The following is an 18296-nucleotide window of genomic DNA, read 5'->3' as shown; positions in this document are numbered from 1 at the left end:
TTATTTACTGGTTTTAATATATTTTAAAACTAACAACTTTTTAGACTTCAGGAAAAAGTAGTGTACAATGTGATAAATTTTATATCAGAATATGTGAACGTAGGCAAAGCTCATAAGATTTACCAGCTATCAAGAAAAAAATAAACAAACATTTCTAGATCTAGAATAATGCATGTGGATGGCAATGTTTCCAGAGGGAAACTTTTCAAAACCTAATACAATCAATGGTCCTAAGCCATGCAGATTACTGTAACGGAATCTATGCGGGATGCAAAGTACAACTCACAAAAAAAACTCCAGACCGTCCAAAATACAGCGGCCACATTGATATATGGTAAAACACGATTTGAAAGTGCTAAACCCCAAAGAGAAAAGTTGCATTGGCTTCCAATCAAAGAACGGATCATCTTTAAAATCTGCACTCTTATCCACAAATTATCTATGGCGTAGTCCCAGGATACATGATAGTCCTAATAGATCTACCAACCAGAAACAGAATCAGATCATCACGATCATATCTAAACCTACATTATCCAAACTGAAAAGGACTAAGATACAAAACAACTTACGCATCCAGCTTCTCCTACATAAGAACACAACTATGGAATGGACTCCCAAATGCTGTGAGATCAATCCGTGACCACTTAAACTTCAGGAAATCACTCAAAACTCACCTCTTCAAAAAGGCCTATCCCACCAATCCAACATAAATCCCAGCACCCAGAAACACAGCATAACTAATGATCGTACTGGACAATTATAATCTTCACTTCCTTCAACCCCATGACGCCTGATCCACACCTACCTCATCTGACCACAATATAACTTTGAATCTGCTATCAACTGAATTGGTAAACGCCTTTACGGTACTATGTAAGCCACACTGAGCCTGCAAATGGGTGGGAAAATAATAATAAACAACATAAACGGGAAGGGCATCTATGATTTCATGGCATAACTGTATATGTTGCACTTTCCTAAGAGTGCCTAAAAGGAAAAATTATGTCTCACTTGATCATTTTCTTTCCTTTAGTCCTACAAGACCAGTCCAAACCATTGGAATAGTTGTGTCCGTCAACCAGCAGATAGAGACCAAAAAGAAAAGTTCCTTGTGAGTTGTCCTTTAAGGGTATCATGCAGCCACACGAAGTTCAGTATGTCGTATAACCAAGCAACTATACTCAATGGTTCTTTGCCTACCACTTGTGTATATGTTAAAACAAAGTAATGTACTTTGGGAAGCCTGCAGTAATCCGGTAGGCATACACTCCACTGACATGCAGTGAGACCATTGTATCAGGAGATAAGCGAGTCATATGCTCCACTGACATGCAGCGTGACCAATAAATCAGGGGACAAAATGGACATAAGCCTAAAGAGTCCAGCAAATATGGAGAATAAACTCTGAGAAGAATAGAACAAATAGTCAGGATGGGTCTCCGGACTGGTCTGGTAGGACTAAAGAAAAGAAAATCATCAGGTGAGACATAATTTTGCCATCCTTCACTCCCTTACCTGACCAGTCCAGACCATTGGGATGTAGCAAAGCAGTATCCATACAGGATAGGACTAGAAGAAATAACAAACTACATGAAATGCAGCTGAGGAAGACTGCCCAGAATAGAAAATGGCCTAGTGAAGCGACTATGAATATAAGAAACCCTGCCAGAGAAGGAAATAAACCAAAACTGACTTCCAGTTATTAAAAAAACAAACAAACCATACCTCAGCAGCAGCTCTACTGAAGAAAATACCACTCACTCGAACCAAGCCAGAGGAGGCAAACAGGGACTTTAAAAGACCAAAGATGAAACAGAGAAGATTAAGGAAATCAGCCCCAGTGAAAGAAATGCCAATGACCTAGCTAACTGAATTTAACTGAAATATACCGTCATCCCATAGTGCTGGTTGGCAAAGGAGCAGATAAAAGACCAATTAGAACTCTGAAGCTTTCCCACCATAGACCCAGCAGAGGAAGAGAAAAAGAATATTCCCTACCAAAATGCCTCATCCTCCACTTTCACAATACCTATAGAGACACAACACTAACAAGGAAGTCTCTGACAGCCCATAGCTATAACACTTCACCACCCCACCCAATTTTAAACAACGTCTTTCTTTAAATGTCTGCTTAGTTCTTCTCTGTCATCCTTGATCTTTCTATAACACCAATTTGTTTCCTTCACCCTGTCATGGCGATGCCATAACAGATCTCTGTAATACCACACTGAGCCTGCAAATAGGTGGGAAAATGTGGGATACAAGTGCAATAAATAAATATATCCCAAACAAAGGTAAAACTGTATAAGATTGCCGCTCACAGCTGTCAAGCATGTGACTTGCCTAGACAATGGCTGAACTTGTGGATCGAGCAGCTGTGGCCCCAGGCGGCCAGAGCCTAAATGCCAAAATGCTGACCATGTCTGCCAAGCCTAGCTAATGGGCTAGAGAAGTTGAGACCTCAGCCAACCAGTATTGACATACCGTGCCAGTGGGTAACCCAGACATATCCTATAGTTTGCTTCAGCGCTGGCTGCCTAAGACAGTCCACCAGAAATGTGGGAAAGATCTAGGTGCTAGAACCTTATCTAACAACCTGAAGCTGCAACTGTGACATATCATTAGCAAGTCTCTCCAAGCCATATAGCTCGCTATATGAGCACCAGAGTACCAAATAACCGCACCATGTGCTGAGGCCACTGAAGGCTAGGGCTGGCTACTAGCATAGGACAAAACCCTAGACCTTAGAAGCAGAGCAAATCAGTAAAAACGAATTTCCCGATGTGACTACAGGAAAGTACTCGTTGTACCCTGCACATGCCACAGAGCACACTATTGCCACAGCTATGCTGAAGAACTGAGTGATAGCATAATAGTAAGAAAGAACTGGCTAGAGATGCAGCTAGGCACATAGACAGCCACTGTGGAAAGCAAAATGAAGAACACTGCACCTCCCCCCCACCCCCGCCCCAACTATTCCCTTACTTACTGTCCTACAGCTTATTTCTACCCCCAACACCTTCCTTTATCTCATCTCAATATTTTGGAGGGGTAGTTAAATGGCTACGGTATATTGATGATATACTATTGATATGGCAAGGCACTGAATTGGAATTAAAAATGTTTTTGCAAGAATTAAATGAAATTAGTGATCACATTAAGTTTGTGCATTATATAGGAGTCAGTGAAGTTAATTTTTTAGATATCAACATTCGCTGGATAACAATAGATTTCATACCCGACTATATCGTAAAAACACTGACCGAAATAGTATGCTTCATTACCGTAGCCATCACCCAAAAGCATTAAAAGATAGTATTCCTACAAGTCAATTGTTACGAGTACGTAGAGCATGTAGCTCTAGGGAAGAATTCTGCACTCAGGCAGAACAGATGATCAGTAGGTTTCGGGTTCGAGGCTATCCCCACAAAGTTTTGAAAAATGCTGCTAAGCGAGTATTTAATTATCATCCTGAATGGGAACGGAAGGTGAATAGGGTTAATGAATGTAAACCTTTAACGTGTGTTTTACCTTTCACCAGAGCATCTAATGATATTATAAACATCATTCGTCGACATTGGCCCATGTTAAATATTCATCCTGCATTTAAGGTCACACCCCGGTTTGCTTTTTCTAGGGGTATGAATCTAGGTGAACAATTGGCTAAGAAAAGATGTAACCATGATAGTTCAGTGGGAAATAGTGGCCACCATAGATGCAATCAATGCACATATTGTCAGTATGCTATGGAAGTTACTCAAATTCAAATTCCTCATTCTGAGAAAATACATTATCTTTATGAAAACACAAATTGCAATACTATGAATTGTATATATGGGGTGATTTGCCCTTGTGGTCTGTGGTATATTGGCTTGACTTCTCGGAGGGTTAAATTGCGTATTTCACAGCATTTAAGTAACATATGTACAGCTCGTTTGGAAGCTCCTATTGTAGCCCACTGGTTGGAAATGCAACACAATTTAGAGGAGTTTCGATTTGTTGTCCTTGATTGTGTTAAGTTAGAGAGGGGTGGTAACATGCCTCAGGCATTACTTAGGAAGGAGCAACATTATATATTTCAATGGAACACGGTAGCTCCAGCTGGACTCAATAAAGAGATTGAGTGGTTAAACCTCTAGAGTATTTAACCTCTGTGTTAGTTGGTAACCATCTATGCGTTTGGGAGAGCAGTTCCAGCTCACCACCGATGCGCTGGTATTTGACTACCCCACCACCTGGATGAGCCAGTAAGTGTATCTATGATAGCATGTTAATGTTTAATTTTGAGAGTTCTTAACAATGATATATATTAAGTAGAATTAGAGTTAACCCACTGTTATTGTGTTCTTAACAATGATATATATTAAGTAGAATTAGAGTTAACCCACTGTTATTGTGTTTAGAATTCAAGACCCCTGATGACGCTTTTATAGCGAAACATGAGCATGTTGGGTCCTGGTCGTATGGTGGAATACTATAAGAATTGGAGAGATTGAAAACTCTAATACAAATGTAACTACATTTTCAAAAGGAGAAATTAGATCTTACCTGCTAATTTGCTTTCCTTTAGTCCCTCCGGACCGGACCAGGATTGGACTGTTGGGTTGTGCCCGCCTACCAGCAGGTGAAGACTGAGAAAAAACTCTGACTCTAGAGAGCCAATAGGAGCCCTAGCCATGTGACCTTAGCCTCAGTATTTGAATAACAAAGCAGGAAAGAAAGAAAGAACTTCTGTGCCGTATGGAATCCTAGCAGCGACAAATTCCTCGGCAAAACCGAGTACTAGAGCTCACCAGCAACTCTCACCAGAGAAGTGGTATGGCCCATTTGTATTAGAGCTCGCCAGCAACTCTCACCAGAGAAGTGGCATGGCCTATTCATATTAGAGCTCACCAGCAACTCTCACCAGAGAAGTGGTATGACTCACTTAAGGTTTCATATATATATATTCCATCAACTGAGCTCACCAGCAACTCTCACCAGAGAAGTGGTATGACATATTTAAGGCTTTATATATATTCCAGCAACTGAACTCACCAGCAACTCTCACCAGAGAAGTGGTATGACCCATTAAGGTTTTATATATATATATTCCAGCAACCGAGCTCACTAGCAACTCTCGGCAGAGAAGTGGTATGACATATTTAAGGCTTTATATATATTCCAGCAACTGAACTCACCAGCAACTCTCACCAGAGAAGTGGTATGACCCATTAAGGTTTTACATATATTCCAGCAACCGAGCTCACCAGCAACCACCAGAGAAGTGGTATGGACCACGCAAAGTTTTTTTTAATATATATATATATATATTATATATATATATATATACAGTATCATCTGTTTTTTTGTTTTTTTTAAACATTCCACGTGTGGTAAAGGAACGAATACACTTCCAAACTTAATAAAAGAATCTAAAGAGTTGATAGAACATGGGAGGGGCCTGGTCCGGTCCGGAGGGACTAAAGGAAAGCAAATTAGCAGGTAAGATCTAATTTCTCCTTCCTTAGCATCCCTCCGGACTGGACCAGGATTGGACTGTTGGGAAGTACCAAAGCAGTAATCTTACGGGAGGGACAGACATTGAGAATGCGGTAGAGTCCCTGAAGACACTCAAACTAGGATGAATACGAAGCCAAAAGCTTCACGATCCAAGAACCGCCAATAAACTAAATAGAATGACTACAAAGCAAAAAAGCTGAAACTGAAAAGTCCAAGCGACGCTGAACATTGTCCCCTACCAAGTGGCCGCTATATATTGTCCCCTACCGCAAAGGACAGAGAGACTCGAGAAAAAATGACTGAAAGAAGGATGGCAAAGGTAGAAGCAGAGCCGCCTGGCAACAAAAAACTGCAATGAATCTACCTCAGCTGAGAAAGTGGAAACCGAAATCCTGAAGTACAATACTACAGATATCGTAGACTATTGCTGACCTAGCAACAGATTGGAAGTATGTAAAGCCTGTCAGTGAGAAAGTACCTGATCACTAGAAGCGAAATAGGTAAAAACAAGAATGCAGTTAAATACTATGCAGAAGAAGAAGGTACCTAAATCCCTGCTGCAAACTAGACTGAAGGTCCAAATAAACTGACAGCTGCTGCAGTTACCCAACATGAAGAAAACATATCTCAGAGCACAATTCAAATGAGAGAGAAAGAATCATCTGTAGCTGTTGCCTCTGCAAGCCAATCACCTGAGACTCTTGTCGTAGACCCCAATTAGTGAAAACGGGAATAAATCAACAGTAGACACTTGTTAGTACCTTTCGTCTGTTAGATACATATAGAAGTCCATAAAACACTACACAGTTCCAGGAACAACATGCATAGAATGTTTGTACGTTTAGGAATCTAGCCAGGTGCTCATGGTCTGGATTGGCCGTGGACAGAAAGGTGGGCTTGATAGGACCTTTAAGCTTTTCCCAGTGTGGAATTACATATGTACTTATGTAGTAGAACTATAAATATACATATATATTTTCACAGATGCAGCCATAAAAAAAACTGCTCACTGTGTATATGCTCCCGGCATACTTGCAGGAAGAATGCTCAATCTCAACCACCAGACCCAAGTGCTGCACTAGTGAGAATACAGAGGCCAACTGAGCGGAGGGATTCCATCTGAGATAAATATCTGGATACGAGAGGGCATCTATCTCTGCCGCTGACAAGTCTTTTTAGCAAGAGAGTAAGCGAGGAACATGGAAGGTCAGAGCGAAAAGAAATAGTTGTAGAACTGGGACCTCCCCTTAAGGTACTATCCACTGAGAACTGTTTTTTTTTTTTTTCAATGGTCACGAAATTGACAGAGTGAAAAGCTGCCCAAAAAAGACAACCGAGACTCCAAAGCGAATGAAGAAAAAATTCCTTCTTGGAAGCTAGAAAGTAAAATTTTACTCTGCAAAATAGAGCAAGGTAATGGCCGAAGGCCCAAGAACATCCAGAGAAAACAGAAAGTGGGACGCTTGTACAGAAGACAAAAACAGTCTGCGCCAACTTGACTAAACAAAGAGAGAAAAAATAGAGACATGCTACGAAATCTAATGAGATCACACGAGAGCTCAAAAGAGAGATCAAATGAGAGACCTGGCTACATGCACCCCATAACCTAGGGTGTGCCCGAAATGCACCACCCGTTGCTTGACCTGACAACTCTGCCAATAAGACTGTCTGTAATGAACCAGACATCTATGGAAAGGATGAAAAGACGAGACATAGTTTCATGAGCGCCGCTACTACGACCATAACTTAAGAAAAAAGTGCGCGAAGCCGACGCGAGACCGAAGAGCAGGGCAAGAAAACTGGTAATGAGGACCTTCTCATCATCCTCGTATCATGGACATTATTAGTACATAAGTACATAAGTACATAAGTAGTGCCATACTGGGAAAGACCAAAGGTCCATCTAGCCCAGCATCCTGTCACCGACAGTGGCCAATCCAGGTCAAGGGCACCTGGCACGCTCCCCAAACGTAAAAACATTCCAGACAAGTTATACCTAAAAATGAGGAATTTTTCCAGTCCATTTAATAGCGGTCTATGGACTTGTCCTTTAGGAATCTATCTAACCCCTTTTTAAACTCCGTCAAGCTAACCGCCCGTACCACGTTCTCCGGCAATGAATTCCAGAGTCTAATTACACGTTGGGTGAAGAAAAATTTTCTCCGATTCGTTTTAAATTTACCACACTGTAGCTTCAACTCATGCCCTCTAGTCCTAGTATTTTTGGATAGCGTGAACAGTCGCTTCACATCCACCCGATCCATTCCACTCATTATTTATACACTTCTATCATATCTCCCCTCAGCCGTCTCTTCTCCAAGCTGAAAAGCCCTAGCCTTCTCAGCCTCTCTTCATAGGAAAGTCGTCCCATCCCCACTATCATTTTCGTCGCCCTTCGCTGTACCTTTTCCAATTCTACTATATCTTTTTTGAGATACGGAGACCAGTACTGAACACAATACTCCAGCTGCGGTCGCACCATGGAGCGATACAACGGCATTATAACATCCGCACACCTGGACTCCATACCCTTCCTAATAACACCCAACATTCTATTCGCTTTCCTAGCCGCAGCAGCACACTGAGCAGAAGGTTTCAGCGTATCATCGACGACGACACCCAGATCCCTTTCTTGATCCGTAACTCCTAACGCGGAACCTTGCAAGACGTAGCTATAATTCGGGTTCCTCTTACCCACATGCATCACTTTGCACTTGTCAACATTGAACTTCATCTGCCACTTGCACGCCCATTCTCCCAGTCTCGCAAGGTCCTCCTGTAATCGTTCACATTCCTCCTGCGACTTGACGACCCTGAATAATTTTGTGTCATCGGCGAATTTAATTACCTCACTAGTTATTCCCATCTCTAGGTCATTTATAAATACATTAAAAAGCAACGGACCCAGCACAGACCCCTGCGGGACCCCACTAACTACCCTCCTCCACTGAGAATACTGGCCACGCAATCCTACTCTCTGCTTCCTATCTTTCAACCAGTTCTTAATCCATAATAATACCCTACCTCCGATTCCATGACTCTGCAATTTCTTCAGGAGTCTTTCGTGCGGCACTTTGTCAAACGCCTTCTGAAAATCCAGATATACAATATCAACCGGCTCCCCATTGTCCACATGTTTGCTTACCCCCTCAAAAAAATGCATTAGATTGGTGAGGCAAGACTTCCCTTCACTAAATCCGTGCTGACTTGTCTCATCAGTCCATGTTTTTGTATATGCTCTGCAATTTTATTCTTAATAATAGCCTCCACCATCTTGCCCGGCACCGACGTCAGACTCACCGGTCTATAATTTCCCGGATCTCCTCTGGAACCTTTCTTAAAAATCGGAGTAACATTGGCTACCCTCCAGTCTTCCGGTATTACACTCGATTTTAGGGACAGATTGCATATTTCTAACAGTAGCTCCGCAAGTTCATTTTTTAGTTCTATTAATACTCTGGGATGAATACCATCAGGTCCCGGTGATTTACTACTCTTCAGCTTGCTGAACTGACCCATTACATCCTCCAAGGTTACAGAGAATTTGTTTAGTTTCTCTGACTCCCCCGCTTCAAATATTCTTTCCGGCACCGGTGTCCCCCCCAAATCCTCCTCGGTGAAGACCGAAGCAAAGAATTCATTTAATTTCTCCGCTACGGCTTTGTCCTCCTTGATCGCCCCTTTAACACCATTTTCGTCCAGCGGCCCAACCGACTCTTTGGCCGGTTTCCTGCTTTTAATGTATCTAAAAAAGTTTTTACTATGTATTTTTGCTTCCAACGCTAATTTCTTCTCAAAGTCCTTTTTTGCCCTCCTTATCTCCGCTTTGCATTTGGCTTGGCATTCCTTATGATCTATCCTGTTACTTTCAGTTGGTTCTCTTCTCCACTTTCTGAAGGATTGTTTTTTGGCTCTAATGATTTCCTTTATCTTACTGTTTAGCCACGCCGGCTGACGTTTAGTCTTTTTTCCCTTTTTTCTAATACGTGGAATATATTTGTCCTGAACCTCCAGGATGGTGTTTTTAAACAGCATCCACGCCTGATGCAAGTTTTTTACTCTGCGAGCTGCTCCTTTCAGTCTTTTTTTCACCATTTTTCTCATTTTGTCGTAATCACCTTTCTATAGTTAAACGCTAGCGTACTTGATTTCCTAGTTTCACTTCCTTCAATGCCAATATCAAAACCGATCATATTATGATCACTGTTATCAAGCGGCCCTCGTATCGTTACCCCCTGCACTAGATCATGAGCACCACTAAGGACTAAGTCTAGTATTTTTCCTTCTCTTGTCGGCTCCTGAACTAGCTGTTCCATGAAGCTGTCCTTGATTTCATCAAGAAATCTTATGTCCCTTGCGTGTACAGATGTTACATTAACCCAGTCTATATGCGGGTAATTGAAATCCCCCATTATTATTGTGTTGCCCAGTTTGTTTGCGTCCCTGATTTCCTTTAACATTTCCGCATCCGTCTGTTCGTCCTAAGATGTACTAAGATGTACTGACCCACACCCATAAGAAATGAATGTGGTACTTGCAACCTGGATTGACCACAACTGAGAACAGGATGCTGGGCTTAATGGACTCTTAGACTTTCCCCGTATGACAATACTCATATACTAATAGCAAAAATGCACAGGAAGTGAAAGAATCCTCTTCCAATTGAAAGGAAGGTCTGGAGTGAGGACGTATAGAATGAAAATGAAAGGATCACCATATGTTGAGCGTGGACTGAGACACACTGGCCTTTAATATTACCGGATCTCCCCAAACCTCGTATCATGTCATGCCTCCTTCCTCACTGAGATGTACAGAGATGAACAGACGCACACTCACAAGATATGAATGTGGTATTTGCAATCTGGATTGACCCCATCTGAAAACAGGATGGGGACTCTTGGCCTTTCCCATTATGGCAACATTTATGCCCTTATGGCAAAAAATGCACAGAAAATGAGTGAATCTCCTTCCAAGAGAAAAAAACTCTGGAGAGAGGAAGAATAAAATGAAAAAGAATAGACTTGGAAAATACCTATTATGGAAAAGGTGGTGAATTTGTGCCACAGGAGACAAGACTGTACCTGACGTCAAAAAAGCTTGAAACAAGACCCTAAAATCTGTAAGGAAGCGAAAGAGATAGCAGATGTTATGGATGGTCATACTGGACAAAACCAGAATGTTTACCATGTGCCCAGGCTGAATAGATAGAGGAAACAAAAATACAAGTAGATGGCGTGAGGACCTCCCACTATCCTTAAGTGGGAGAAAATGCAAATTGACCAGATAACTTTACTCCTTAAGTGGACATATATCTTGTAAGTCCTAGAAGAAAACTAAGATAACACATGAGAAACTCCAAGACAGTTGGAAAGTAGAGAAGACGTGAATAAAACATGCCGTCTAAAGCAGCTAAGAAAACTGGGTGCTCGGTAGACAGGACTGAGTCTCCTAGAATACGAGAACCATCTGAACCATGTAGCCTATGCAGCTGTCATCTGCTATGCCAAAGAGAACACATAGCCATGAAAGAAAATTGCTGAAAGGAAGTAAGATCTTATGTCCAGAATTGTAAAGTACGCAACAATTGAGTATCAGACAATGTATTTCATTGCACATGGCATCTGAACCATATAGCCTACGCTCTAGAGAACGTTTGTTAAGATCTTAAAACACTGTATAAGAACATAGCCACGGAGGAAAATTTCCTGAAAGGAATTAAGATCTTATGTCCAGCATTGTAAAGTACCAAACAATGGCACCTGAACCAGATAACAAACATTTTCTATGGCATAGGCTAAGTTCTTAAAACACTGTATAACATCATAGCCATGAAGGGAAATGCTTGAAAGGAACTAAGATATTATGGCCAGATTTGTAAAGTACTAATCAATTGACTATTAGACAATGTAGTCCTATTCACCAGGAAATGAGAAAGACACAGAGTGACGCACACTGGACCTCCATAAAAACTGCGCTAGACAATAGCGAAGACCTTTCCTCCAATCATCACACACAAGGGAAAGGAATAGGAAAATGGTTATTTTGGAGCTGAGATATAATTTAATTCGCCCCAATGTCTAAAACAGAGAATTCCCGACTGAGCTGCACTTTGAATCGGAGTCTTGCCAAGAACAAAGAAATTGCCAACTGAGCTGCACTTTAATTCACAACATTGCTAGCAACCAAAAAGTCCCCGACGGAGAAAAAACAGAGGGAAAAACAAAATGAGCGCCATTCGCATCGTAGCATCTCGTTTTTTGTTTTTTTTTAAATTGCTTGAAAAATACATGTAAAAATTAATTGCGGGGAAAATATACTACCAATTGCCCCAACTACCGGAGAAACAATATCTCCTTTCCATTGCAGAAACAGCCAAACACAGTAAAAGCAGAAAAATGCTGCCGCGTCAAGGGAAATTGCAGCTGCAGGCAAAACAATGGCGGCCAAGCGCACCAAAATGAGAAGAATAAAGTTAGGGGGAGAAAACCACTGACCGGACCGACGAAGAAGCAGGAAATCCGTGCCGCCGAAAAACAGATAACCTCCGATGCCGCACAAAACATGGTTTAGCCTCTGGCCCGACAGGAACCGTCAATATAGCTCCCAAGCTATACAGACCCGTCCAAGAGCGAGCACGCGCTTAACAGTTCGCGCCTCTCTCTCTCTTTTTTTTTTTTTACAACTACCGCCACTAACAACGCCGGATAGCAGAGGAAAAATAAAGATAACAAAAAAAAAAAAAAACGCCGATTAAAGTCACAGCCGCTGACTTTTCACTTTTTTTTTTTTTTTTTAAATAGCTCCGCCAGAAAAGAAAATAAAGACTCTTCAAACAGAATAAGACAGAAGAGCTACCTGCTCGTTATAAGCCTGGGGAAAGCAAAAACTACTTCCTTTAAATTCCTTTCATTTGAATTAATTTTTTTAATTTTCTTTTACTTGATTTAATTCTTTAAAAACAGCTGCCTATTAAAAGTGGCTGCCTCTCCCAAAGACGGTACACCTTTCCAGAGAAAGGGACGGCCCTTCCCTGCTAAGCCAGGGAGATGGGGAGGAAGGGGGGTGGACTCGAGACACCCGAGTTTAACACCCCAGAGGCTGTCAAAGAAAGAAAAGAAACCCTGTCAAGCCTCTAATTACGATTCCAGGCACAGAAGAAGTATTATAAATATATCTGTAATATCTTATAGACAAAAAGAGAGAGAGAGAGACTAATGGGCTCACTTCCTACCTGCTGAGAGACTGAGAAAATACTGAGGCTAAGGTCACATGGCCAGGGCTCCTATTGGCTCTCTAGAGTCAGAGTTTTTTCTCAGTCTCCACCTGCTGGTAGGCGGGCACAACCCAACAGTCCAATCCTGGTCCGGTCCGGAGGGATGCTAAGGAAATATATATATCTGGTACTGCTAATGGTGAAAATGGACAGTTTTGGATGTTGCTGACATCATCAATGGTTGTTCAAGATTTATCACTAACGTTACAATGGTTTGTTGGAAAAAAGGACAGAACTATTTTACAAGTTGGTGATTCAATGAGTCTGATTTGAAGCAAGGCTGAATCTTGTGGGAGACTCTGGAGCAGTGGATTAACACATGACTAAAGAGCTATGATCACACATTGATGTAAAAGATTGCCAGATATATGCTATTTGAATGTGTATTGAAAGAGTAATGTGGAGAATTGCTTGGTTTTAAATGTATTGGTGTATGGATTGGTTAATAACTATGGGTTAAGGGAATGAATTTTATTTTAGGAAAATTGTATTGATCTATTAATAAAGAAATATATTTTAAAATGTTAAACAGTTACTAGTGAGTAATTTGTAATATAATGTGTAACTAATTATAGAGTTGAGACCTAGATTGTAATTGTGATCTCTCCCATATATGCACCCTGATTTTTCCCCATCTCCTCCAGCAGCCCCTAACCAATTCTCTCTCTCAACTCTGCTTCTCCAGCAGCCCCTCCCTCTTCTGCTCATCTCTTAATGCTAAAGGCATTTCTCCTTTCTCGGTTTTCTTTGTGAATTAAACAGTTCCCTTAAAGCAAGAACTATGTGGAGCCTGAAATCCTGTTCTGTTTTCAAAGTTTGATAAGAACAGCACATGACAAGGGCATGGTTTCTCTGCAACTACAGATAGCTGTACTGGCTTTACCTCTGGCTGGGGTAAAACCTGCATCCTTAGAAAATCCTGCATAAACTCTGCATCATACAGGATGCCTCCAAGAGAGCTGCAGACTTTTGCATGCGATTTTTTTTTTTAGTAATTTTCTATGGAAAATAAGCCTACATTTTAGAATATAATCTTGATGACTTCTTCCAATCCTGCCTCAAACACATCTCCCATCAATCTAGATAGAAGAACGAATGCTGCGGAATCCTACTCATACTTCCAGTCCTACTGTTTAGTTCTTGTAAACAAGGCAAATCTTGGCAATCAGATTTGGACAATGCTCATAGATTAGTATTTTATTTATTTGGATTTTTTTTGCCCACACCTTTTTCAGTAGTAGCTCAAGATGAGTTACATTCAGGTACACTGGATGTTTCTCTGTCCCAGGAGGGCTCACAATCTAAGTTTGTACCTGAAGCAATGGAGGGTTAAGTGACTTGCCCAAGATCACAAGGAGCAACAGTGGGATCTGAACCAGCCACCTCTGGATTTCAAGACCAGTGCTCTAACCACTAGGCCACTCCTCCATTTTTTGTTATTTTGACCGAAACTAGAGTTTAATTATCTAGATGCACCACCCTGTGAATATCTACAACCAAATAATCAATAACTATATTTTCCATACCTAACTACTGTGACAAACAGTGGTATATCAAATTTAAAATAAACAAACATACTCACAACGTGGAAGCTCATTTTTGTGCCATACTGCAACAGATCTATTAAAACATCCCATTATTTTCAACAGCAATACACTAGAGATAAAAATGGCACAGTGATTAGTTTTTAACTTAAGTAAAAGTCATACATACCATGTTCCTCAATATAGTCCACAATGTGGCGGACTATGAACGGAACCTCATTGTCTGGATGTCCTTCTTGCTGCAGTTCATCAAGTGCAATTCCAAATATTTTGTTAGCAATATCGGAGTTGCAGTTACCCAAGGACGGTGAGGAACTCTTCCTCATATCTTTATTGCAGCCAGAAATCACAGCTGTCTTTTCTGTTAATGAAAGGAATTAAAGTTAGGATAACAACAACCCACAAGTTGATAGACAAAACAAAGACCGTTCCTGGCAACTGTATGGCTAATATAAAAACCTGTGTGCTATCTGGGCTGAGAATGCCAAGGAGACTTCTAACTAGCTTAAAACATCAACTTAAAATATGATAAATAAAGGGTCACGGATTTGATATATCATCTGTGGTACAACCAAAGCGGTTTACATTTATTATATGCAGGAATATATCCACCTACTAGTTGACTTTGTTCAGTCTACAAGGTCTCTCTTCCTGTTCCAACATGCTCAGGTATTTTCCCTTTACACATATATTTGACCTTGTGAGGCAAAGATCAGGACATAGAACTCTATAGTTATTTCTAAGCTTACTTAAAGGAAGCATCACTGTGTCAGTGCTTAGCCATTAGTGAGGCTTTTGCAGCACCTCTAGTAGATGATATCTCAAAGAATAAAGAGAAAAAGACATTTTAAAATGGAATGCAAAACCCACAAAATGTCTAATCTATATAAATAATTCTCACCTGCAACAATCTGAAGCTCACTCTGTGGGAGGGAAACACTGAAGGCTAGGCTGTCAGCAACACTCATTCTCACTCATGCACCACTCATAGACCCGCCCTCGGCCACGCCCCTTCCGGACATAATTCGCAACCCCAACATTCTAAATGAAGCCTCCAACCGGAAGTTGAGGCGTCGAGACCACTTTTTGGCCATTACTGTGTGCCCCGCCCTCGCGTCACAACGTGATGACGACGAGGGCGGAGCACTCCAGCAAACGCGATCGACGAGGCCGGAGCACTCCAGCAAATGAGCAACGCGATCGATGACGGCGGAAGCACTGACACGAGGCCCCAGCCATCCAGGAAAGCAGGCAACGTGATCCACGGAGCTGGTCCGCCCTCGCGTCAACGTCATGACGGCGAGGGCGGAGCACTCCAGGAAACGCGATCGACGGATCGCTTCTCAACTGCCAGGCACCCAGCTATCACGGTCCCCCCTCCTCGCCGCATACAAACGGATCAGGAAACTGCTGGGAGTGCTGCCACAGCACAGCCACTGCACGAAATACTGTGTAAAGCAATATCAAAGTGGCTACACCAGGAAGCTAACCGAGGCTGCAGGGCTTTACTGATCCAAAGAGCCTTGACGCGACAACACCTGATCTACACAGTACAGCACAAAAAATGATGCAACTCCACCCCCTCTAACAGCTGCATAAGGAAGATGAATGCCAAAGTAGCCCCTTGCACAGACATCAACAAGCTGCAGTCACCAGGTTCAAAACTTGCGCTTTTACCATGCTGGGATTCACAGGCTGACCACATTTTCACTTTTGCTTTCCCAACTGCCCTGCAAACCATATTTGCTCTTCACACCACAGCAGGGGCTGCTGACACACAGAGGGAAAGGAAGGTATCGCTGTCACACACACACACCTCTCTTCACACTCACTGTCTGTCTCTCTCTCACACAGTGTATCTGTGTGAAACACAGTGTCTCTCACACACTCGCGCCCACACTCACTCACTCTCTGTCACACACACACACTCACACATTCTCTCTCTCACACAGTCACTATCACACACACTCTCTCTCAAACATACACACTCCGAGGAAAACCTTGCTAGCGCCCGTTTCATTTCTCTCAGAAACGGGCCCTATTTACTAGTCACTACATATTTTAATCATTTTTCACTAAAATACTTTAATGGATGAAAAGAAATTCATTCAGAAAGTAAAATTTGGTCTTACCTAATAATTTTCTTTACTTGATTCCTGCTTGACCTATCCAAGCAAATGATTATGTCCTCCTACCACAAGGTGGAGGCACAGGAGCAAGGAATAGCGAAGCCTGAACTCCCCAGTACACTAATGCCAAAGTTTACAGCAGAAGCAAATCCCCACCACTGAAAAACTGAATAAGGCAAAACAATCTCTCCCTAAGGAACCTCTGCACACATGAATAATTCTTAACTAGATGCCAGCAGGTGACCCAAGGTTTCCCAAAGACCACAAGGTGAGTTCTTGACTGGTCTAACAGGAATTAAAAGCGATTATCATGTAAAACCAAATTTATCTATCATTCTGCTAAACCCTTCCAGACCAAAGGATGTACCAAAACTTATCTTAAAGGGAGGAAAGGAAGACAAGGCCTCTCTAAAAAAAAACTGCCTTCACTGTCATCAATCTTGTACGTTTAAAGAAGGAATGCAGGAATGACCAGTTGCTGCCCTACAAATACCCTCCAGGTCACTACCCTGGCCTCTGCCCAAAAACCCATCATAGCCCTTGTGGGACCAATTTCATGTTGAGAATGTATACTTCCTCTATAGCCTCCATAATCCAGCATGCCAATAATGACTTGGAGGATGTCTGCCCTTGCATAACCAAAAAAACGTTATCTGACTTCCTGAAGGAATTGGTAACCACTGGATGATGGCGTATTCTGCAAATGCCCGCCTATGCAGAATCTTTTCTGAGCCTTGATTGCAAGACTTTTGGAAGCAGGAAAGGGAAACTACCTGGTTCACAAGTAATCAAGATACCACTTCAGCAAAAGCGAAGTTACTCACATGTAGCAAGTGTTCTCTGAGGACAGCAGGCCAAGTATCCTCACATGTGGGTGACAGTCATCTGATGGAGCCCAGTGCGGATGCCGGCTAGTGTTTAGATGTTCAAGAAAACTCTATCAGTGTCTCAACATGCATACACAGGTGCCCTCCTGCCAGACATACGCGGGACCCCAAGTCTGGTAATATAGCTAAAGGAATACAATCCTAGGGATGTGGGCAGGTTATGTGGGAATAGTTGGCCTGTTTTCCCTGGAGAACACTTGCTACAGGTAACTTCGCTTTCTTAGAGGACAAGCAGGCCAACTTGTATTCTCCCTGTGGGAATCCTTAGTTATCAGACTCACCGAAAGCAAGAATAGGACAATAAAGACTCAAAACATCAAGGCCTCAAATTCAATTAACCTGAAATTATATACATACTAGTTGTGAAGATGCAGCCTAAAACAAAGCAAAACTGGGCCTAGTAGGGTGGTTGGATTCTAGACACCAAACAGATTCTGCAAGACTGTCTGACCGAACCGGCTGTCAAGTCAGATGTCCTGCTCAAGGTAGTAGTGAGATGCGTTTGTGTGGACTGAAGAACACGTCGCAGCCTTGCAAATCTCCTCAATGGAGGTTGACCTCGTGGGCTGCCAAAACAGCCATGGCATGACCCTCAAGAGTCAGCTCAGTCTGGACATAAGTAAAGGATACACAATCTGCTATCCTACTACTATTACTACTACTATCCAACTAGAAATTGTGTGTTTGCCAATGGCTACCCTGACCCTGTTTCGGTTAAAATAACAAAAAGTTGGGTGGACTATCTATGGGCTTTAATCCGCTGCAGATAGAAGGCTAAGACTCGCAATGTGCTGTCGCCAAGATGGGCATGTGGTTTTGAGGAAACTGTTGGCAGAACGATTGACTGGTTAAGATGGAACTCCGACACCACCTTAGAAAGGAACTTAGGGTGTGCGCGAAGAACTACTGTATTATGATGAAACTTAGTGTAAGGTGGATTAGCTACTAGGGTCTGCGAGCT

At 42.0% G+C, this 18296-nt stretch overlaps 1 protein-coding gene across 4 annotated transcripts in view; it reads right to left on the bottom strand.

Moving 5' to 3' along the window:
* The window catches only part of FAM13B (family with sequence similarity 13 member B), a 242356-nt gene that overhangs the window by 187381 nt on the left and 36679 nt on the right, over positions 1 to 18296 (bottom strand). For all 4 annotated transcript variants that reach the window (XM_030211346.1, XM_030211347.1, XM_030211348.1 and 1 more), the window contains one exon: positions 14489 to 14680. In XM_030211346.1, coding sequence (XP_030067206.1) covers positions 14489 to 14645 — 157 coding nt within the window. In that variant the 5' untranslated portion in view covers positions 14646 to 14680. The remainder of the gene's footprint in view (positions 1 to 14488; positions 14681 to 18296) is intronic.

The sequence above is a fragment of the Microcaecilia unicolor genome, chromosome 8, assembly GCF_901765095.1.
Source record: "Microcaecilia unicolor chromosome 8, aMicUni1.1, whole genome shotgun sequence".
Classification (NCBI taxonomy): Eukaryota; Metazoa; Chordata; class Amphibia; order Gymnophiona; family Siphonopidae; genus Microcaecilia; species Microcaecilia unicolor.
Note: the sequence above shows the minus strand (reverse complement) of the source record. Positions and strands in the feature narration are given on the sequence as shown.